At 45.4% G+C, this 23,906-nt stretch overlaps 1 protein-coding gene across 1 annotated transcript in view; it reads left to right on the forward strand.

The window, feature by feature from the left end:
* Positions 1-23,906, forward strand: part of LOC126195583 (phospholipase A1-like) — a 94,759-nt gene that overhangs the window by 49,749 nt on the left and 21,104 nt on the right. The window contains exons 4-5 of the mRNA XM_049934209.1: positions 5,378-5,569; positions 20,398-20,566. Of these exons, the coding sequence (XP_049790166.1) occupies positions 5,378-5,569; positions 20,398-20,566 (361 nt within the window). The remainder of the gene's footprint in view (positions 1-5,377; positions 5,570-20,397; positions 20,567-23,906) is intronic.

Consider the following 23,906-nt stretch of genomic DNA (forward strand, 5'->3'; position numbering starts at 1 on the left):
GCGCCTAAGAGCAGGCTTCGCACATTCAATCCACCAACTGAGGGTCGATCGGTAACGACCACGACTCTGTAAGGACGCATTCCACGACTCTTCGATAGCACCTTTACATGCCGGCTCGTCCAGATGGGCGACGTTGAGTTTCCAGGGGGGCCTACTGCGCCACACACGTGCAGGTTGGAGGGCAATGGTGCAAATATAGGCTGTGTGGTCGGTGAATGCAGTGGGCCAGAGCTCTGCTCCTCTCGTCGCCGTCGAAAGGGTGCTTGTGACATAAATCCTGTCTAACCGACTTGATGAATGACTTGTATAATGGGTGTAACCAGGAGCTGGGCCGTGGATGTGGCGCCACGTGTCGATCGGGTGGAGATCACGCACTAGCATTTCCAATTCCGCACACGGGACGTGATGTGGCTGCTGATCAGACGGAGATAATGTACAGTTAAAATCTCCTCCGAACACCATATCGTCTATGCGGCCTATAAATAGAGGCGTAATATCTTCCGAAAAAAAGCGGGCCCGATCTCTCCGTCTCCCTGACCCTGAAGGGGCGTATACATTGATGAGTCGTACACCATTGACAGTTACTGCCATGGCTCTTGCACTTGGTAAGTACAGTACGTCTGTAGCCGCCAAGCCGTAGCAGGACAGCCACACCACAATCGGTAGAAGAGGCGTGGGTGATGTGGGCGGTATATCCGTAGAAGTCAGGGAAACTAGCGACACATACTTCCTGCAAGAGGGCCACGTCGATGTCCGCCGCATCGAGCATGCGTTGTAGCATTGTCAGTTTGTGTGGTGCCCTTATCGCGTTGATATTGATTGTGGCAAGGCGAAAGGTTTGCTGCCTAGCCTCTTCTCCTAGGGTAGACGCCATGGCAATGGAAGATAACCGCAAGAGATGCCGGACCCATCGAACCCATTACAAATTATGAGTCTTTCACGCTAGGAGTGGCTTCCCCAATGCCACCCCCTCCCCTGTCACCCGTGCCCTTTCCAGGTAGTTCCTCAACATCGTCCGACCACAGTGGGTGCAACACGATCCTGTGTAGCTGATCGGCACCTAAATCTCTCTCACGCACGTCGTCTTTGCTAGAGGTAGACGGAGCGCCATCCATCGACGCGACCTGCTGCATCTGTGGTGCAAGAAGTAACTGGGCACTCGTAGTATGGGCAAGTGAACCGTCTACGCCACTTAGATCCTCAGCAGGCGCAGCATCCATGCCGTCTGACGAGATGTCACCTTCTTGACCGGCCGTGTGTAGGAGGGAATCGTCAGAAGGGGTCCGCCGACGTCGCTTGCGTCGTCGAGGCGAACGTTGCTTTCGAACGTGGACATCCGTATCCGAATGTGGGAGGCAATCCAGGGTCGTAACACCTTCCGCTAGGAAAGCCGCGGTCGGGACAATGTTCGCGTCCACGTCCATCTCGTTCTGATTGTTATGTTGCGTCTGGATTCCGTGGGACTGTTGCTGCTGTTTTTGCTGCGGAGGAGGCGGCATATGGGTTTGCATATGGGGTCCTCCCACTTCCTCCCTTGGTTCTTCTGACGTCGATGGATGTGCCCGATCGCCCATGTCGTCCTCAACTATGGTGCGCATCGTCGCCTGAGCGTACGTGAGGGGCAGGATTGTCGTCCCCGTCGGGGAAATGGAGTCTCCCACTGGTGTCTGCGTAATTCTACGTTGTAAGCAGCTCGATCGAACGTGGCCTTCCTGCCCACATCCGGAACAGGTACGTGGTTGACCGTCGTACATTATGATTGCACGATAGCCACCGATGTTCAAATAGGACGGCACATGTTTCTTGAGCTCAAGTTTAATTTGGCGCACACCATTGTAGACCTTATACGTCGAGAAAGTTTGCCACTTTTCTGCAACGTGACTGATGACATTGACATATGGTCGGAAGGCGTCCTTGACAACTTCCTCTGGGACCTCGAAGGGGAGCTCAAAAACCCTTACAGTCCTTAGGCCCATGCCTGCATGATCCACCGTCACTGCACCGATATGCCCGTCAGAATGTTTGAATCTCAGTGAGTTCGAGTAGTTAGACACCATAGTCGAGCAGACCTCTGCACTGGTCATTTTAACATAAACCACGCTCGCCGTTATAGAAAAATGTATTCCGACGACAGTCGCCGGATCTAAACGTAGATCATCGCGTATGAACTGTTCTATTTCATAGGCTCGAGGACGCGCGTGATCTGGTTGAAAAGTAATTTTGATCGTATCGTGGCGCCATGTGTGTGCCATAGTCGCACTGAACTTGGAACAAATATAACTCGCGCCGCCAGAAGGTAAACACAAGCAAGCGCTCACGGTCGCGCACGGCGGGGCGCAGCGGACGTCCTCGCCCCACCGCAGCCGAAAGCAGACTGGCAAGTGCTCTACACTGAGCCACCCCAGCACGACTCACGCCCCGTCCTCACAGCTTTACTTCCGCCAGTACCTCGTCTCCTACCTTCCAAACTTTACAGAAGCTCTCCTGCGAACCTTGCAGAACTAGCACTCCTGAAAGAAAGAAAAGAGTGGAAATATTCTGGAAACATCCCCCAGGCTGTGGCTAAGCCATGTCTCCGCAATATCCTTTCTTTCAGGAGTGCTAGTTCTGCAATGTTCGCAGGAGAGCTTCTGTTAAGTTTGGAAGGTAGGAGACGAGGTACTGGCAGAAGTAAAGCTGTGAGGACGGGGCGTGAGTCGTGCTTGGGTAGCTCAGTGGTAGAGCACTTGCCCGCGAAAGGCAAAGGTCCCGAGTTCGAGTCTCGGTCCGGCACTCAGTTTTAATCTGCCAGGAAGTTTCATATCAGCGCACACTCCGCTGCAGAGTGAAAATATCACACCTTTAACATATGATTATACGATGGCGTACTGAAAAGTAATGCCTCCGAATTTTTTATGTGAAAACTCTCAAAGCTTGTTAAATGTAACAAAAGTTACTACCGTTCTGTTCTTCATGTCTACTTTATTTCTCACCATGGCGACGAACACATTTCTCTCAACGACAGGCCAGTTTGTTGATACCGTCGCTGAAGAACGTTTGACTTTGCTGACAGAAAGACAACCTCACCTCTGCTTCATCACCATCAAACTGAAGTGCTCGAAAGTGTTCTTTCAGTTTTGGAAACACATGAAAATTGGATTGGGCTTTATGAAGAATGATCGACGACAGTCGTGTGACTAGGACCTCGCGTCGGGTAGACCTTTCGCCGGGTGCAAGTCTTTCGATTTGACGCCACTTCGGCGACTTTCGCGACGATGGGAATGAAAGGATGATGATTAGGACAACGCAACACCCAGTCCCTGAGCGGAGAAAATCTCCGACCCTGCCGGGAATCGAACCTGGGCCATTAGGATTGACAGTCTGTCACTCTGACCACTCAGCTACCGGGGGCGGACATCGGCGACAGTGAACCCCAGGCGTCGGCTTGTTGCAAGTGTGGCGGCGCTCGTGTGTTGACTGGCATTGTCTTGCTGAAGGAGAGGGTGTTCCGTCGAACTCTTCGAATTTGAAACTCGATTACAGCACGCTGTTTCTCACACACCGACCCAGTTACGTTACACACCGCCGTGTTACACGATACAATTCGGAGCCTTTTAGCGGCAAAAGTTTTCAGATATGAAGACGTGAAGAATAAAGATGTTGAATGTTAACAATGTTATATTTAAAAGCCTTAAGAGTTTTCACACAAAAAGTTCGGGACAATACTTTTCAGCATTCCCTCTTAGCTGTTAATGAATAGATTATGACAACATTTAAATTTTTTAAATTTGGTCAGTAAACGTTTGAAATATTGAAAATCAAGTTTCTTGCTTCCGTAAGCCCTTAGATCTGTAATCTGCAGCTGGGATCGTGTCCCGTGTTAAAGGTTTGGTAAAGTAAATAGATACTTCAATCTCTCCATTCCTGTTTTTTTTTTTTAAATCATTCTATAATAAAGATACTCGATTTTCTCAAGTTTAACATGAAAAAAAAAACAAGTATTAAATCAAGCAATTTTTTATTTTATTACAGACTGAAATTTTTAAAAATTTGGAATTTGAAAAATGAAGCTGTAGAAGAGATTATCAGAAAAGCAACTGAATAGTACCCAAAAGTAAATAAATTAAATTTTATTTAAAATTGTCTTTCTTCCTCCGTAGAGTCACCGAAAAACAATATTTAATCCTGTCGTTTCCTACAGAATCCGTTACGCAACTTTGACAGCGTGCTGCCTGTCGTTGAAAATAAACGCTCGGAATCTTCAGGTATTCAGTGAATAGCTTATATGACTGGAGGAATAAAACCTTTGTTTCTTCCAGTTCCTCTAAAGCACTGGCGCATGGTGATAACACAGGTGTTGCCAAATAAAAGCTCATTCCACAGTTCTGATCATAAAGATGCAATGAATAATTATTAAGATCATTCGATACGGTACCTGCTATATACTACTGATGTGAGTTAAAGTATCAGCTGAAAAATATCGAGTAAAAAAGCGTCGGTATAGAGATGAAATACTCGACACCAAGCAGGGGTGACACTTTTTCCGTATTCCTACCTCCTAGGGAAAACAGAGAAGTCAGCCTTGGCAGAACATGCTCTTCAGTCGGGTGATCACGTAGTGAAATTTTCGGAAACTGAAGTTTTATGTTCTGTGACGAACTATTATTCACGGCTATATAGAGAAGCCATCGAAATATAGGAACATGGGGATAATTTTAACAGAAAAGAAGAAGCTATGAAAGTGAGCGATATATGGACAGTGGCGCTACAGAATCGATGAGAAGTTTTTATCTTTGACATACTACGATCCATAGTTATATTTTATCCTTGACAAGCTGTATCTCTGCTATCACTTGAAATCCAGACCACGCCCACTTTCCACGGTATTTAGACCGTTCTTCGACGTTCGACTCGTCAGTCGGCAAGACTCAGCACAACCAGGAGCACCTCCGAAGATGTCCATCGTAGCTTTGGACGAAACGTCATGGATAGAAGAGTTCCATGGACCACGGCCATAGAACCCGGAAGAATTCTCGGCAGCTGAAACATCCGGTCGTGAAAGCCTTCATTGAACACCAGAATACTGATCACATCTAAACTCTCTATTGTCACTGCCTGCGCACAGACCGGTCCCCGGACTGCTATTTTGTCGTCGGTGACCGTGGCAGCTGAATCTCTAATACTACAACCCCTCAATAGGTACATAGTCTGGTGCCACTGAACACAGTACTTGAGGCTGTTGCACCTTTTTCCGACAGGGTGCACACGCTACGGAATGAGAGACGAATGGAAACATTGTAATAAAAATGAACCTAATTTAGTACTAAAGTCAATCCTATGCTCTTGTGCTTCTGTGTGAGAGCGAGGTGAGAGTGGAGTGCGGCTGGTGTGTGCGCAGGGCTGGACCCGGCGCGGCCGCTGCTGGACCGGTTCGGGGACGCGGCGTTCCGGCTGACGAGGGACGACGCGCGCGTCGTGCAGGTGGTGCACACCAACGCGGGGGCGCTGGGCGAGGCGGCGCAGACGGGACACCTCGACTTCTGCATCAACGGCGGCGCCGAGCAGCCCGGCTGCAAGGGCCACCGCCTCCGTGAGTACGCAGCCCTGCGTCCCGAGGCAAACGTTCTTGTAAACACCGCTCCAAGGAAGTGTCCTCGGCCCAAAAAACGCGAAGCACTCAGAAAAGGAGGAGGGAACGGAATGGAAATTCACTGGTAGAGAGGGTATCTGATGTAATTGACTTATTAAAACATCGAGTCAGATTAACACTTTGCCGTCCGCACGTCTCGTACAAATTTATTCGCTTGGCGCCGGCAGCGCAAAGTCGGATTACTTGTCTAGTCGCCCGCCGCCTGTCACCTTTCCATTGATGACAAGCTTCAAACACATTGACTTTTGAGCGCTTTAATTTTCCGGAAATCCTATATTTTGCCGTATCGTTCCACAAACTCGAATTTTCTTTTCAAGTAACTTCTCTGCAAGTTCTACACTGTTGTAATAGTTATCCATGCAGAGGTGATGCCACTTTCCATCAGAAGGTGTCAGTAGTTCCGTCACTGTTTTTGCTAAAGGCTGTCCAGAGCCGGAATATACAGGGTGTTTCAAAAATGACCGGTATATTTGAAACGGCAATAAAAACTAAACGAGCAGCGATAGAAATACACCGTTTGTTGCAATATGCTTGGGACAACAGTAAATTTTCAGGCAGACAAACTTTCGAAATTGCAGTAGTTACAATTTTCAACAACAGATGGCGCTACGGTCTGGGAAACTCTATAGTACGATATTTTCCACATATCCACCATGCGTAGCAATAATATGGCGTAGTCTCTGAATGAAATTACCCGAAACCTTTGACAACGTGTCTGGCGGAATGGCTTCATATGCAGATGAGATGTACTGCTTCAGCTGTTCAATTGTTTCTGGATTCTGGCGGTACACCTGGTCTTTCAAGTGTCCCCACAGAAAGAAGTCATAGGGGTTCATGTCTGGCGAATAGGGAGGCCAATCCACGCCGCCTCCTGTATGTTTCGGATAGCCCAAAGCAATCACACGATCATCGAAATATTCATTCAGGAAATTAAAGACGTCGGCCGTGCGATGTGGCCGGGCACCATCTTGCATAAATCACGAGGTGTTCGCAGTGTCGTCTAAAGCAGTTTGTACCGCCACAAATTCACGAAGAATGTCCAGATAGCGTGATGCAGTAATCGTTTCGGATCTGAAAAATGGGCCAATGATTCCTTTGGAAGACATGGCGGCCCAGACCAGTACTTTTTGAGGATGCAGGGACGATGGGACTGCAACATGGGGATTTTCGGTTCCCCATATGCGCCAGTTCTGTTTATTGACGAAGCCGTCCAGGTAAAAATAAGCTTCGTCAGTAAACCAAATGCTGCCCACATGCATATCGCCGTCATCAATCCTGTGCACTATATCGTTAGCGAATGTCTCTCGTGCAGCAATGGTAGCGGCGCTGAGGGGTTGCCGCATTTGAATTTTGTATGGATAGAGGTCTAAACTCTGGCGCATGAGACGATACGTGGACGTTGACGTCATTTGGACCGCAGCTGCAACACGGCGAACGGAAACCCGAGGCCGCTGTTGGATCACCTGCTGCACTAGCTGCGCGTTGCCCTCTGTGGTTTCCGTACGCGGTCGCCCTACCTTTCCAGCACGTTCATCCGTCACGTTCCCAGTCCGTTGAAATTTTTCAAACAGATCCTTTATTGTATCGCTTTTCGGTCCTTTGGTTACATTAAACCTCCGTTGAAAACTTCGTCTTGTTGCAACAACACTGTGTTCTAGGCGGTGGAATTCCAACACCAGAAAAATCCTCTGTTCTAAGGAATAAACCATGTTGTCTACAGCACACTTGCACGTTGTGAACAGCACACGCTTACAGCAGAAAGACGACGTACAGAATGGCGCACCCACAGACTGCGTTGTCGTCTATATCTTTCACATCAGTTGCAGCGCCATCTGTTGTTGAAAATTGTAACTACTGTAATTTCGAAAGTTTGTCCGCCTGAAAATGTACTGTTGTCCCAAGCATATTGCAACAAACGGTGTATTTCTATCGCTGCTCGTTTAGTTTTTATTGCCGTTTCAAATATACCGGTCATTTTTGAAACACCCTGTATCTTGAATGAGGAAATGTATCCCGCACTCAAATCACACAGCATCCGAATGAGTATGCCGTATTTCGCAATTTTCGACGGATTGTGAACTTTAAAATTTAACCGTCCACGCAACAGTATCATCCCTTCATAAGTTGAGATGTTTTGACTTACATTAAACGTTTCTTTAAACTTTTTGGAACAATAATCAATTTCGAATTGCACTTTGACAAGCCGATCGGCACTATCCAGTTTATTGTTGTTGTCGGAAAAATGTAAAAACGATTGCGGGACATCGTCTTACGAAATATCGCAGTATCTATCAACGGATTCGTTGACCAATAATCATCAATCCTTGATTTTCTTACAGTTCCCATAAGGATAGTAAGCCCAGACCATTTTCTAAGTTCGGGTCCCGTAACGTCGACAAATTTGGCATGTTTTAATCCAGTTTCCTTCTATTGCAATTTTGACTGTAGTATTTTTTGGTTTCGTTGCTAATATATTCAAATAGATCGTTCCCAATATATAATTGTACGATATCCTCGACGCTCTGTGTATCTTTGGGAAATATGTTGATCCCGGCGGAGGTTCGAGTCCTCTCTCGGGCATGGGTGTGTGTGTTTGTCCTTAGGATAATTTAGGTTAAGTAGTGTGTAAGCTTAGGTACTGATGACCTTAGCAGTTAAGTCCCATAAGATTTCACAGGAACTTGGACATTTTGGAAATATGTTTCGCCCCGGGGATCCTTCAAATTTATAATTGGTGATCGGTAAATCAAAGTCTGACCAATGTGTACTGTCTTCTTCGTATGATTCAGCCGAATCAGTTGGCAGTCGTAGCGTTCCCCGAATTCTTCTTAGACGTATTTCACTACGATTCTGTTTCACTTTCATTTTTTTGATATCCAATATCTTCTTCCCAATCGGCCAAGTCATCCGGAACGTCAGACAAGGAGTCCGCGCATTCATCGTAAATAATCCTATTGTCTCTTTCGTCCGCCATGATGATAGGGCACTAGTACTTATAAAAACAAAGCACTTGTTGACGCGTGTAACTTATTGTTACCTAAACAAAACACCAACACAACGCAAAAGATACTAACGTGCTGTCGCCGGCCAGTGAGCGATACTCTGCAGACGACACCACTGTGGTGTCGCCGGACGGCCCAGTGTTAACAGTACGCGCAAAATGCCGTGGTGAGTGGTCGCTCAGAGCGCTGTAGGGGAAGTGCCATTCTAAACTGAAGCCTACGCTCCCATTTATTGTAGATATTGAGTGGGGCCCCTCCACGCCCATACTTGCACGGTGACCACTCAGAAAGTTCTACTGTCACCTCTAGTATCTAAAAAGAATTCGGCGGAAAATGCAGCGATTTATTTTCGCCTGACCATTTGTAACTTTCAGAGAACCGTCATGAATGGCGAGTTTTGAGTAAAACCTTGAATTTTTCTGGTTGTCATGTCAAAATTTGCTACTTTTGCCAAAACAGAGTGGAGTTTAGACTCTCACCTCACTAACGTGTTGTGAAGACACAATTGCGACAGAATTCTGAAACAGTAGTTTATTAAGTGAGAAACTGAGGAAAAGTAAAGTCAGTACTTATGAAAAAGCACATCCTTAGTACAAAAAAAAGTAATGTCTCTACATATCGTGTTCCAAAAGCCACAGGATTTCTCGTTTCACCAGCTATCGATGGCCCTTAAAAATTACATTCTTTCATCAAAAAAGCCTGTAGTTATTGGAATAACACGGTAGATAATGAAGTTTTAGATATTAACGATATGGTAAAACACTCTCCTCTTTGCTATCATTTGTCAAAATCTCATTTGGATATCAGAAACCGTTTATGAAATATGAGGAGTCTTGTAGATATTTAACTCTGGCTTTATCGCTGGCGCGGTGCGATCGCAAATGAGTGCGCTATATCAGATCAATTTTCTTTATGTTGGTGACAGATAGATGCCTCTACTCAAGTCTAAAGAAAAATTCAATATGTTAGCTAAATTTCATATGCAACAGCATATTAAGATAACATGCACCAATTGCAAAATCGTAGCGAGGTGTACTCTTCATTGCGAACTTTTCCGAATTTCGCGTGTCTGCCCTCAGTCTCCTAAGGACTGTCGTATCCCGTTGCTTGAAACAGTGGTGCTACATTATTAGTGATGAACAGTGTGAATATGGCGAACTACAAGGTCCATCCCACTTGCTAATATGCCGAAAGTTGCGTGAACCGTGCACCTTAGACGACTTGGTTACAACAAATAACAAGACTATTCAGGCTGGTAATTTGTGGACTAACTTTGGGATTTGAACATCTGGAAACCTTGGGGACACCACCTCATTCCCACGTGATATAGTATTCCACAATGCATTTTCACTCTGCAGCGGAGTGTCCGCTGGTTTTAAACTTTCTACCAGATTAAAACTGTGTTCCGGACCGGGATTCGGACATGGGAGCTTTGCCTTTTACGGGTTAGTACTACAATGACTCAGCTACCCAAGCACGATTCACGTCCAGCCCACAGTACTTTACTTCCGACAGTACGTCGCTTCCACCTCCCAAACTTCACAGAAGCTCTCTTTCATACCTTGCGGTACTAGCACTTCTGGAAGAACGGATACTGAGGGGACATGGTTTAGCTACAGCCTAGGGGATTGTTGTCAGAATGGATTTTCATTCTGCAGCAAAGAATAGGCTGATTTGATAATTCTGGACAGATTAAAACTATGTATCAGATCAGGAATCGAATCTGGGACCTTTGCCTTTCACAGACAAGTGCGCAAGTACCAAGAACTGCAATAACACTACCCTAATAGAATGGGTAGATAAAAACCGCAAACAAAAAACACAACACGTTACTATTCGTAATACGGTATTAGACGTTCAAATGATACTGAGGACAATGCGAGCTGTGGAACAGTGGCCCTATTAACGCAGACTCACTGTTGTGGAACAAGCATTGTACCATGGGATGGACCTGAGCAGGCAAAATGGTTACATGATCCTTGACGGTAATGCGATCTTGCAGAGTTTCCATGCCACGATATGGATGGCCAAATCTTCACTTAACCCCCACTATGTTTCACTTCTGAGATGTGAACTCGGCCAGAGGTTGGACACAGTGTGCAACAAGATTCATACGGCCGAATGACTTTCTTCTATTGCATCACAGTTCGCATTTTGGACACGTTCTCCTGTTACAGGCATTTGAATCACTGATGGGTGGCTATGGAATGCTACAATTCTCTACTTGTGGAGTTCTCTTTGTGTTGTTTTGGCACTGACAAGGTTCGCGAGTGCGAGATTCAGTTCTGCAGCGACGTTTGCAGCTGCCATCCTCTTCGTTGACCGTCCATCATGAGCATTAACACACACTTTAGCGGATGACGTTTCACCGGTTTTTCTTGTTACTTTATAGATCTTCGATACGGCGCCTCTTGAAACGCCAAACACATCGGCTCACTTGATTACGAAAACACCCACCATACGAGCACCAACAATTTGCACGCGTTCGATTCACTTGCCTACATCTACATCTACGTGATTACTCTGCTATTCACAATAAAGTGCCTGGCAGATGGTTCGATGAACCACCTTCAAGCTCTCTCTCTACCGTTCCACTCTAGCACGGCAAACGGGAAAAACGAGCATTTAATTTTTTTGTGTGCGAGCCCTGATTTCTCTTATTTTATCGTGATGATCATTTCTCCCTATGTATGTTGGTGCCAACAGATTGTTTTCGCAATCGGAGGAGAAACCTGGTGATTGAAATTTCATGAGAAGATCCCGTCGCAACGAAAAACGCCTTTGTTTTAATGATTGTCACTCCAATTTACGTACCATGTCTGTGACACTAACTCCTCTATTTCTCGATAATACAAAACGAGCTGCCCTTCTTTGTACTTTTTCGATGTCATCCGTCAGTCCCACCTGACGCGGATCCCACACCGCACAGCAATACTCCAGAATAGGGCGGACAAGCGTGGTGTAAGCAGTCTCTTTAGTAGACCTGTTGCACCTTCTAAGTGTTCTGCCAATGTATCGCAGTCTCTGGTTTGCTCTATCCACAATATTATCTGTGTGATCGTTCCAATTTAGGTTATTTGTAATTGTAACCCCTAAGTATTTAGTTGAATTTTCAGCCTTCAGATTTGTGTGGCTTATCGCGTAATCGAAATGTAGCGGATTTCTTTTAGTACTCATGTGAATTAACTTCACACTTTTCCTTATTCAATGTCAATTGCCACTTTTCGCGCCATACAGATATCTTATCTAAATCATTTTGCAAGTCGTTTTGATCATCTGATGACTTTACAAGACGGTAAATGCCGGCATCATCCGCAAACAATCTAAGACGGCTACTCAGATTGTCTCTTATGTCGTTAATATAGATCCTTGGGGAACGCCGGATATTACTTCTGTTTTACTCGATGATTTGCTACAAAACGCACTCACAGCTACACAGAACACTATCCTGACCACGAGTGATACTCGCAACATGTTGACGACATTGCACAGGTGTCGTTCGTGGTCAGACACAAGAGCGCAACCTGCAGGCGTAACCAACATCTGTAGCCATGTAAAAGCATGCATTTCCCGTGGTGTTAGCACATTTTTGTACAACCCCTGTACAACCATTAGTACCACACCAATACGACTCTTAACCACGTCATGCTGCCATACCGTGGTACAGGTTTTGAGTGGTTGTGTATTTTCGCCAGGGATTGTGCAAGCGTGGGCTCTTAAGCAACTGTAATTTAATTTTATTAACATTATGGACTATACAATAGCAAATGCACATGCATGTGGTTCACAGGAACGATGTTTTCTAAACCCACGCTGATTGTGTGTCAATAAACCGTTTCCTTCCAGGTAATTCATGATGTTCGTTACAGTATATGATCTAAAATCCTCCTGCATATCGACGTTAACGATATGGGCCTGTAATGTAGTGGATTACTCCCATGTATAATACAGCTTCAAACGTCTGATTACTTTACAAGAAGTTAATGTGTTACATATTTGTCCTTAAGCATCCGCAATCATGTAAAAGCATGCGTTTTTCGCGGCGTTTCCAAATTTTTTTCGAACCCCTGTACTACCACTAGTACCACCTGTACTACCACTAGTACCACACCAAGCAGCTGTTAACCACGTTCTGCTGCCAAATCGTGATGCAGGCTTTCAGTGGCTGTGCAGTTTCCCTGAGGGTTGTGCAAGCTTGGGCTCTTAACTAATTATGTATAAGCTTTGTTGGAAGTCACTATGTGTCCTCATTATGAAACAATGGATGACTATAGTCCAGATAAATTGCACATCATTACAAGCAAAAGATAGTTTTTGTCGCTTCTCGAAGTTTATGACGTCATACCTTGAAACTTCCTGGTTGATTAAAATTGTGTGCCGGACCGAGACTCGAACTCGGTCCCGAGTTCGAGTCTCGGTCCGGCACACACTTCTAATCTGCCAGGAAGTTACGAAACCAGCGCACACTCCCCTGTAGAGTGAAAATTTTATTCTGGAAACGTCATATCTTCTCAAGCACATGTCGTAGAATGATGCTATTTTGCAGGTACATTCAGTGATACATGCAGATTGTTCGCAAAACGACTTGCGAATAGAGTTAGTAGTAAAGAAGTAATAAAATGTTACCCCTGATGTTGAAGTTTTTCTACATGATCAGCGAAAATGTACTGAGCGATAATCATTTTCCTTTTATCGTTTTCTGAGGGATGTCGGTGAGAAGAAGTTTTACACAGATGTGAAATTATGTGTAAAGCTTTTTAGAACTAGGGACTCTTCAAGCTGGTGGAGGCAGTGTAATGATGTGGGGCGTGTGCAGCTGGAGTGGTTTGGATCCCTGATACGTCTAGATACGACTCTGGCAGGTGACACGTACATAAGCATCCTGTGTGATCACCTGCATCCATTCATGCCTATTGTGTATTCCCACGGACTTGGGCAATTCCAGCAGGACAGTGCGCCACCCCAAACGCCCAGAGCTGCTACAGAGAGGCTCCAGGAACACTCTTCTGAGTTTAAACACTTCCGCTGGACACCAAACTCCCCAGACATGAACATTATTGAGCATATCTGGGACGCCTTGTAACGTGCTGTTCAGAAGAGATCTCAAGACCCTCGTACTCTTACGGATGTATGGACAGCCCATTCAGGATTCATGGTGTCAGTTACCTCCAGCACTACTTCAGACATTAGCCGAGTCCATGCCACGGCTTGTTGCGGCACTTCTGCCTGCTCGCGGGGACCCTACACGATATTAGGCAGGTGTACCAGTTTCTTTGACTCTTCAGTGTAGTATTGTTGTAGGGTTCCACCCGTGTCAGCTTTCGTTACTAATTACGATACACCATGTAAAAAAAAAAAAAAACTTAACACATGGGTGCCTCTGGCGCCCCTCATAGCTTGGCGCCGGAAGCCGCCACTTGGTGTCGCTTTGGAGTTAAAGGGACCCTGGATAGGTTGCAGGGCGCATGCTATGACATAGTTTACGCGTGATAAAGGGGGGGGGGGGTTGGGCAGACGTTATTGTTCAATGAGGGCAAGGCTTAGTTACAGTTAGCAGGTCCAAATAGATGTACACCTGTTAGTGGACACTGTGATATTATATGATATATGTGTCTATGGTATTTTCAGGGGTTACATTCTTTTTAACTCTCATATTCTTATATTTAATTCTGATAGCAATTCTTAATTCTGATATTTTATTCTTATGTTTATTCTTCAGGAAGATTTAATGCATTCCCTTGAAAGATACCGGTCGTAGAAACATTCGAAACATAGAAATTCCGAACACCACGTGACTATGAATGAAGATACACTACAGGAATTTCATAGAAAACAATTTTTCCATTCATTTAATATTTTAATTTTTTAATTTATCCGCCAGACTTACAATTAGTAGACGGATAAGACAACTTTATTTCAGTATACAGTGGAAAACATCCGTGTAGTAATCTTATACAGACACAGCTAGATAAATGAAAAATAAAAATAATAATCGGGCTTCAACGGAGAAATTACACAGCCAACCGGTTGCAAATGATTTTTTAATACATTGACCTAGGTTTCGACACTTCTACATTGAGTCTGATGTTCATTGCAAGGTATACATACCAAAGACTGGAACGTTTTTAATTTTTGACTTGAGCATGTCTGCTCGAAACTTTGACTATTGCCTTCTCGCAATGTAGCTTTACGTTTGTTAAAATTTCATTCTGATGAAGACGTCGTTAGAGATGTCCAAACCCAGATCACTGTATAAAAAAATCATTTACAAGCGATTGGCTGTGTAATTTCTCCGGTGAAAGCTATGTACGGTTGCTGAAAGACAGCCATGTTCAAAACTGTAAAAAAGAAAGAAAACTATAATCGGGGTTCGAACACGGGGTGCAAAAGTGTGAAGCCGCAACGCTAGTCATTGCGTCACTGCTTAAGTCGAACTATTTATTCGCTAAAAGACACACAAAGTACCTCGATAACTTTGACCATCATTTTCTCAGAAACGGTCAAGTATCTTCGGATAAGCCGAGACCCGTGTTCGCTTATTTTGATCCCTCTTACACCAAGCGAAGCTTCTGGGAAACAAGAGTACGGAATTTGCCGTGTTCTCCTCGCAAGTCGACGTTCCATGGTGTTCAGGTTGGGACTCTGGACAGGTTAGTCCATTTCAGGAATGTTGTTGTTCAGAAACCATTCCTTAGCAGATGCTGCTTTATGATAGAGTGCATTGTCATTCTAATAAGTTATCGTCTCCGAACTGTTCCTTCACTGTACGCAGTACAGAATACTGTAAAAATGTTTATGTCCTTCCGCATTTGACGTTTTCTTAAACGCAATAAAGGGACCACATCCTAATAACGAAAATACCACCTTACATATCGTAACACCACTCCTGGTATTCACAATGCAATACACTAAGAAAGAAGACACAAGTATGCGATATTTTATTCTCTTCTACTTGGTCCTGTAATGGCAGCTCATTAAAATACCACAACGTGGAAGCATGTTGCCCATATCGTGCATGGAAGAACCGGATAACTTAAATTTTTTTCTTTCATTTCCCTCCCGTGTGTATGTTATGCATAGAAAATTGATTTCTTCTTAACCTCTTCTTACGTAATACAGGGATGGAAACGTATGAAACCACTACCATTTTGTTGACTGCCACAGGGTATAGCGTGATTCGTCACCTCTCTGGTACCGCGCGCCGCGGAGTTTGAATCCGGGCCAGGCGTCATGCACGTCGAAGACCTCTAGAGGTTTCCGCACCATCGCCCCGTAAGCTGTGGCGGCGAGCGTCCTGGCCCGCATTTAGTGTGAGGGCGCCACAGTGGAACACGTGGTTCCAGCGGCCAATAGTGGCGCCCCCGATACACTACTTAAGCGCCTGCCTCTCGCTCAGGCAGCTCCCCCCTTTTTTATTTTCCCATCATCTGTCCAGTTTTCCCCACCTGCTCTCAGCTGTGGTATGTCATATTTACCAACTTTTTAGTGCAGTGTTCCAGTGAATGTTAAGTGTTGTTCGTCTTTCCAAAGTGTTGCGAACAGAAACCATGCTGTCGCTGGGTCTGAATTTTATGTCTTTTGCGAACAGAAAACAGCCTGTCACCGTGTTTTTTAATTGTCTGTCTATTATTTTACCTGTCTGCTTCATATGTAGTTTATTAACATCATCATCCCTTTGATCTATGTTTTAATTTCCACGATTTTTTTCGCCATGTTACCATTTAAGTCTCCGATTTTATCGCCTGTTTTTATTATTTATTATCTTCATCTTTTTAAAACAAAGTCTGTAGGCTGAAGAGCGCCATACTAAGCTGCTGCCAGCCCGCCCCCTTTGGGGGGAATCGAAATTAAATAAATAAATAAAGGGAAAAAAAGCAGCTCAGCCAGCCAGTCTAATCTCGCGTACGTCTGTGAACATATCGCCTCGCGTTAGACAGCTTACTTACTTTCTTGTTCTGTGTACGAGTGGACGTGTTTGTTAGGTTTCCTTGTGGCTCCGTTGTTCGATCTTGTTGTTCGTTCTGTCCTTCGTTGGTCGTTTCCGTCTTCTCCCGTTGTGTTGTTGTTCGTGGGCCTCTCCGCGGATCCCTCCGCGCTTTCCGTCATTTCAGTCCTGCGACCGTCCTGGTCGCACTTACAACAACCTCAAACCTTGGTTCCAAGTCATCCAGTGTCCGGTAGCGTCCCTCGTTTCACCACCTCAAGCAATGACTACAGACATGTGTGGCTTAAGAGGAGCTGCTGGACCACTGTACCCCATTATTTGTAACTCCTTATGCATAGTCAGTGTGCTACCTGGATTGCTGATAGCACTTTGGAACTCACTGGTGATTTTTTTTCCACGTTTTCAAGTGATTTTTTATAACTACCCTTTGTAATGCTTGATAGCCCTGTCCGTCACTATATGATATCTGCCTGGTCTCTGTTTAGCTGTGGTTGTTCCTCCGCTTTTCCACTCCATAATCACATCACCAACGGCCAACGTGAGCTGTTTTAGAAGGGTTGAAATGTCCCTGATGGATTTTTTACTCGGGTGACATCCAATGACTAGCCTACGTTCGAAGTCACTGAGCTCTAATGACTGACCCTTTCTGCTGTCACTCCTCCTCTACTGACAACACACTTCCCGCCTTTTATACTGGCGGGTCCGCCTCTCGTGACATCTAGTGGTCAATTCCAGATTATGTAGGAGTGTCCGAATACTCTTGATCATATAGTATACGAGGATGGTTTGAAAATTTCTCAGAACAGAATATAAAAAAGCACTTACATCACTGAAACTTTTATTATGTCTCAACGTAGTTTCCTTGAAGATTAATGCACTTGGTGCAACAATGATAGAGTGCCTTGATCCCATCTCGAAAATGAGTTTCCTCCAGGCCTGCAAAATAGTTGTCAACTCCGGCTATCAATTCTTCACTCGAAGTGAATCTTCGTCCACCTAGAAAAATTTTCAGTTTTGGCAAGAGATGGAAGTCTGACGGAGCCATATCAGGTGAATAAGGCGAGTGTGGCAACAATTCGTACCTTAGTTCGTGTAATTCTGCCATGGCGACGGCACATGTGTGAGGGCGCGCGTTGTCTTGATGGAAGATGACTTTCTTCCTTGCTAAACCTTTTTTCGCGTATCTTTTGCTGGAATTTGTGCAAGAGGTTGGGATAATATTCTCCAGTAATTGTTTGCGCAGTGGTGAGATAATCTACAAACAAAATCCCGTTCACATCCCAGACCACTGATGCTATGTGCTTTCCCGCCGAAGCAGTTGTCTTTGCTTTCTTTGGTGGCGGAGAATTAGCATGTTTCCTCTGCTTTGACTGTTATTTTGTCTCTGGAGTATAATTGTGCACCCAGGTTTCATCTTTGGTCACAAACTGGCGCGAAAAATCTTGTTAGTTTCTCCTAATACGGGCCAAACATTGTTCCAATATGTCCATTCCCATGCGTTTTTGATCCAGCGGCCGGCCGAGATGGTCGAGCGGTTCTAGGCGCTACAGTCTGGAACCGCGCGACCGCTACGGTCGCAGGTTCGAATCCTGCCTCGGGCATGGATGTGTGTGATGTCCTTAGGTTAGTTAGATTTAAGTAGTTCTAAGTTCTAGGGGACTGATGACCTTAGAAGTTAAGTCCCATAGTGCTCAGAGCCATTTGAATTTGATCCACTGTCAAGAGTCGCGGCACCCACCTTGCACATAATTTTTTCATTTCTAATTCTTCAGTCAAAGTGTGATATACATTTTCAGACGACATCTGGGAAGCGTGAACGATTTCACGCACTTTCAATCGGTGATCCTACATGACCATTTTGTGCACTTTTGCAATGATTTCTGGAGTTGTGACATATCTTGGCCGACCATTGTGTGGATCATCATCTAAGCTCTCACGACCAAATTTAAATTCATTTGTCTACTTGACAACAGTTGAATATGAAGGAGCAGAGTTCCCCAGTGTGTCCTTTGCTTTCATACCTTTCTTTACGAAGTACTTAATCACTGCTCGAATCTCGATTTTTTCCATCTTCGCTAACCATTACGCGGGAACAACAGAGCCACGTTACCGCCACAACTCTCTTCCAAGAACATTGACGTGGCACATGTTTACAGTCAACAGTCCAATGAATATCACGTGAACAAGTCGTTGCGCTAGCGCTGACCTCTCGTGGAGATTCCGAGAACTTTTCAAACCACCCTCGTAGAACAGCGTAAGAGAGTCTTGAAGCAACTCTCTCTCTCTCTCTCTCTCTCTCTCTCTCTCTCTCTCTCTCTCTCCTCAGCGATCACAGGCCCTCTAGACCATGCGCTGCATCAACGATCTGCTTCCACCGCCGTCTCGCAGCCTCTTTCCACCCTGCAGAAATTCCTAATGCTGTGATGTCCTTCTCTATGTCATCTTCCCACCTTGCACGAGGTCGGCCCAATGGTCTTGTTGCCTGGAGAGTTCCTTCAAATGCTTTCTTGGTGATTCTGTTGTTTTCCATTCTGGCCACATGTCCAGCCCGTTGCAGTCTCCTACTTTTTAATTTGTGGATGATAGTGGGTTGCTTCATTAACTGATAAATTTCATTGTTCTTTCGAGTTATCCATACGCCATTCTCCAACACAGGTCCCCAGATTTTTCTTATTACTTTTCTTTCAAAAACATTCAATTTTTCTCTTTCATTCTTTGTAAGCGTCCAGCTTCCTGAACCGTACAGTACTATGGGGCAGATAACAGTGTTGTATATCTTCATCTTTGTGGTGATTGGCGAAGGTTTACTTTTGAGTGGGTTGATTAGTGAGTACAGACATCTTGACCCTGAGGCTATTCTTTCATTTATATCCATTGTTATGATATTTTTACTGTTGAAACGTGATGCAAGGTATTTAAATTGGAGAACTTTTCTGAATTTAGAATGTTGGTCAATTTCAAAGTAAGGATTTGGGTTTATGACTCGAGCTATTTCCATATATTCTGTTTTCTCTTGGTTAATCAAAAGCCCGATTTTGCTGGCATTGTGCCTGAGAGATCTGTACATGTCTTTCAGTTCTTCTTCAGTTTCACCCAGCAACACTATATCATCTGCATAAGCCAAGAGTTTTACTTCACTGTGTTTGAGCGGAGACCATTGTATAGATGTAAATTACTCTCCCGAACCACTTTTTCTAATGCAGGGTTGAAGAGGACACATGAAAGAGCGGCTCCCTGTCGTAAGCCTGTTTTAATTGGAAAGGTGGGGGATATGGATCCTGTGAACTTCACTGCTGCCTGGGAGCCATCCATGCACAGTTGTATCATCCTAATGATATTATTGGGTATACTACATTCTAGTAAGTTGTTGTAGAGGCTACTTCTGTGGATGCTGTCGTAGACTCGCTGGAAGTCAATGAAGAGACAGTGGATGTTTTGGTTAAATTCCAAGTATTTCTCAAAAATCTGTCGTGTAGCAAACGAATTATCAGTTGTGGAGCGGTTTGTTCGAAATCCAGCCTAGTAATCTCGAATTTTCCGCGTAAGGTTTAAGTTTTTCCAGAACGGTCATTGACAGGATTTTGTATGTTATGTTCAGCAAACTGAGTCCTCTGTAATTTCCACATTCCATTCTGTTTCCTTTCTTGTGTGTGGGACAAATTATTGCAGTTTTCCAATCCTCAGGCAGCATTTCAGTTTTCCAGATCATTGTGATAAGGTTATAAATTTCTTTGTATAGTTTGCTTGAAGCAACTACAGAAACAAATACAACATGTTTAGGGCACTCTGTGGCGTTCACGTGTGGGTGGGTGTGTTGGCAGGGCGGGCGCGCTGCAGCCACTTCCAGAGCGCGTGCTACTTCGCGGAGGCGGTGGCCGCCAAGAAGCCAATCCTCGGCTACCCCTGCTCAGCCTCCTGCCCAAAGCGCGGTCGCGCTCTCGGCCTGCTGCCGGGACCACCCGTCTCCATGGGCGCCGACACTCCTGACGGGTATGTAAACAGGTATTTCTTATTCGGCCATTTCGTACACACCTGGAAATTGAAATAAGAACACCGTGAATTCATTGTCCCAGGAAGGGGAAACTTTATTGACACATTCCTGGGGTCAGATACATCACATGATCACACTGACAGAACCACAGGCACATAGACACAGGCAACAGAGCATGCACAATGTCGGCACTAGTACAGTGTATATCCACCTTTCGCAGCAATGCAGGCTGCTATTCTCCCATGGAGACGATCGTAGAGATGCTGGATGTAGTCCTGTGGAACGGCTTGCCATGCCATTTCCACCTGGCGCCTCAGTTGGACCAGCGTTCGTGCTGGACGTGCAGACCGCGTGAGACGACGCTTCATCCAGTCCCAAACATGCTCAATGGGGGACAGATCCGGAGATCTTGCTGGCCAGGGTAGTTGACTTACACCTTCTAGAGCACGTTGGGTGGCACGGGATACATGCGGACGTGCATTGTCCTGTTGGAACAGCAAGTTCCCTTGCCGGTCTAGGAATGGTAGAACGATGGGTTCGATGACGGTTTGGATGTACCGTGCACTATTCAGTGTCCCCTCGACGATCACCAGTGGTGTACGGCCAGTGTAGGAGATCGCTCCCCACACCATGATGCCGGGTGTTGGCCCTGTGTGCCTCGGTCGTATGCAGTCCTGATTGTGGCGCTCACCTGCATGGCGCCAAACACGGATACGACCATCATTGGCACCAAGGCAGAAGCGACTCTCATCGCTGAAGACGACACGTCTCCATTCGTCCCTCCATTCACGCCTGTCGCGACACCACTGGAGGCGGGCTGCACGATGTTGGGACGTGAGCGGAAGACGGCCTAACGGTGTGCGGGACCGTAGCCCAGCTTCATGGAGACGGTTGCGAATGGTCCTCGCCGATACCCCAGGAGCAACAGTGTCCCTAATTTGCTGGGAAGTGGCGGTGCGGTCCCCTACGGCACTGCGTAGGATCCTACGGTCTTGGCGTGCATCCGTGCGTCGCTGCGGTCCGGTCCCAGGTCGACGGGCACATGCACCTTCCGCCGACCACTGGCGACAACATCGATGTACTGTGGAGACCTCACGACCCACGTGTTGAGCAATTCGGCGGTACGTCCACCCGGCCTCCCGCATGCCCACTATACGCCCTCGCTCAAAGTCCGTCAACTGCACATACGGTTCACGTCCACGCTGTCGCGGCATGCTACCAGTGTTAAAGACTGCGATGGAGCTCCGTATGCCACGGCAAACTGGCTGACACTGACGGCGGCGGTGCACAAATGCTGCGCAGCTAGCGCCATTCGACGGCCAACACCGCGGTTCCTGGTGTGTCCGCTGTGCCGTGCGTGTGATCATTGCTTGTACAGCCCTCTCGCAGTGTCCGGAGCAAGTATGGTGGGTCTGACACACCGGTGTCAATGTGTTCTTTTTTCCATTTCCAGGAGTGTATTACTACACTGGCAATACTGACCTTACGACTTATCTTAGACGAAAGATTAAGGAAAAGCAAACCTACGTTTCTAGCATTTGTAGAGTTAGAGAAAGCTTTTGACAATGTCGACTGGAATACTCTCTTTCAAATTCTAAAGGTGGCAGGGGTAAAATACAGGGAGCGAAAGGCTATTTACAATTTGTACAGAAACCAGATGGCAGTTATAAGAGTCGAGGGCCACGAAAGGGAAGCAGTGATTGGGAATGGAGTGAGACAGGGTTCTAGCCTCTCCCCGATGTTATTCAATCTGTATATTGAGCAAGCAGTAAAGGAAACAAAAGAAAAATTCGGAGTAGGTATTAAAATCCATGGAGAAGAAATAAAAACTTTGAGGTTCGCCGATGACATTGTAATTCTGTCAGAGACAGCAAAGGACTTGGAAGAGCAGTTGAATGGAATGGACAGTGTCTTGAAAGGAGGATATAAGATGAACATCAACAAAAGCAAAACGAGGATAATGGAATGTAGTCGAATCAAGTCGGGTGATGCTGAGGGAATTAGATTAGGAAATGAGACACTTAAAGTAGTAAAGGAGGTTTGCTATTTGGGGAGCAAAATAACTGATGATGGTCGAAGTAGAGAGGATATAAAATGTAGACTGGCAATGACAAGGAAATCGTTTCTGAAGAAGAGAAATTTGTTAACATCGAGTATAGATTTAAGTGTCAGGAAGTCGTTTCTGCAAGTATTTGTATGGAGTGTAGCCATGTATGGAAGTGAAACATGGACGATAAATAGTTTGGACAAGAAGAGAATAGAAGCTTTCGAACTGTGGTGCTACAGAAGAATGCTGAAGATTAGATGGGTAGATCGCATAACTAATGAGGAGGTATTGAATAGAGAAGAGGAGTTTGTGGCACAACTTGACAAGAAGAAGGGACCGGTTGGTAGGACATGTTCTGAGGCATCAAGGGATCATAAATTTGGTATTGGAGGGCAGTGTGGAGGGTAAAAATCGTAGAGGGAGACTTAGAGATGAATACACTAAGCAGATTCAGAAGGACGTAGGTTGCAGTAAGTACTGGGAGATGAAGAAGCTTGCACAGGATAGAGTAGCATGGAGAGCTGCATCAAACCAGTCTCAGGACTGAAGACCACAACAACAACACAACACTGGCGGGAATGGATGACTAAACACCAGTCAGAAATTTATCAAATTTGGTGCAGATGTTCGTCACGTTGCGAGCGCTAGATGATCAAACTCTCATTCCATTTGGAACTAATGTGCATCGCCAACATCAGGTTGTTCTGCGACACCCACTGGCTCGAATACACTCTCGTATTGTTTGTGGAATGGAAGCAAAGCACCTCAGAATGTCATCTGGAGGAATTTCTTGCCATACCTGAAACACATGAAGATTTCTTACTGGAGGCTGATATGAAATCATACATGTTGCGATTGCATCCCAGACAAGCTTTATGGGTGACAACCCAGGAAACCGGACAGACCATTGAAGGATTCCTACGTTATTCAAGACATTTGTGGTGTGCACTGCAGTGGTGCTGGAATATGCCATTTGCTACCCTGTGTGAATACCCTTTACTTATTCTTACATTTATTATATTAATCGCATTTCACATAGTTTTTGGCTGCAGTTGGGTGAGTGAAAGGGGTGGCGTTTACATCAGATACTTAGGTTGCTACTGAACTTTACCGTGTGGGTAAACCGACACTGCATCATCAGAAGTAGGGATCCGTGCTTAACGACGGTGCTAGAATGATAAAAGTTACTAAAATTTTAATACTGTCTATTTATCCTTGAAACAAGTAGGTGGTCCCTAGTCATTCTTGCACTGTCCCACATCACTCATTCTGTCTAGCGACAGCGAAAGATT

This window comes from Schistocerca nitens, chromosome 7 (genome assembly GCF_023898315.1).
Source record: "Schistocerca nitens isolate TAMUIC-IGC-003100 chromosome 7, iqSchNite1.1, whole genome shotgun sequence".
NCBI lineage: Eukaryota > Metazoa > Arthropoda > Insecta > Orthoptera > Acrididae > Schistocerca > Schistocerca nitens.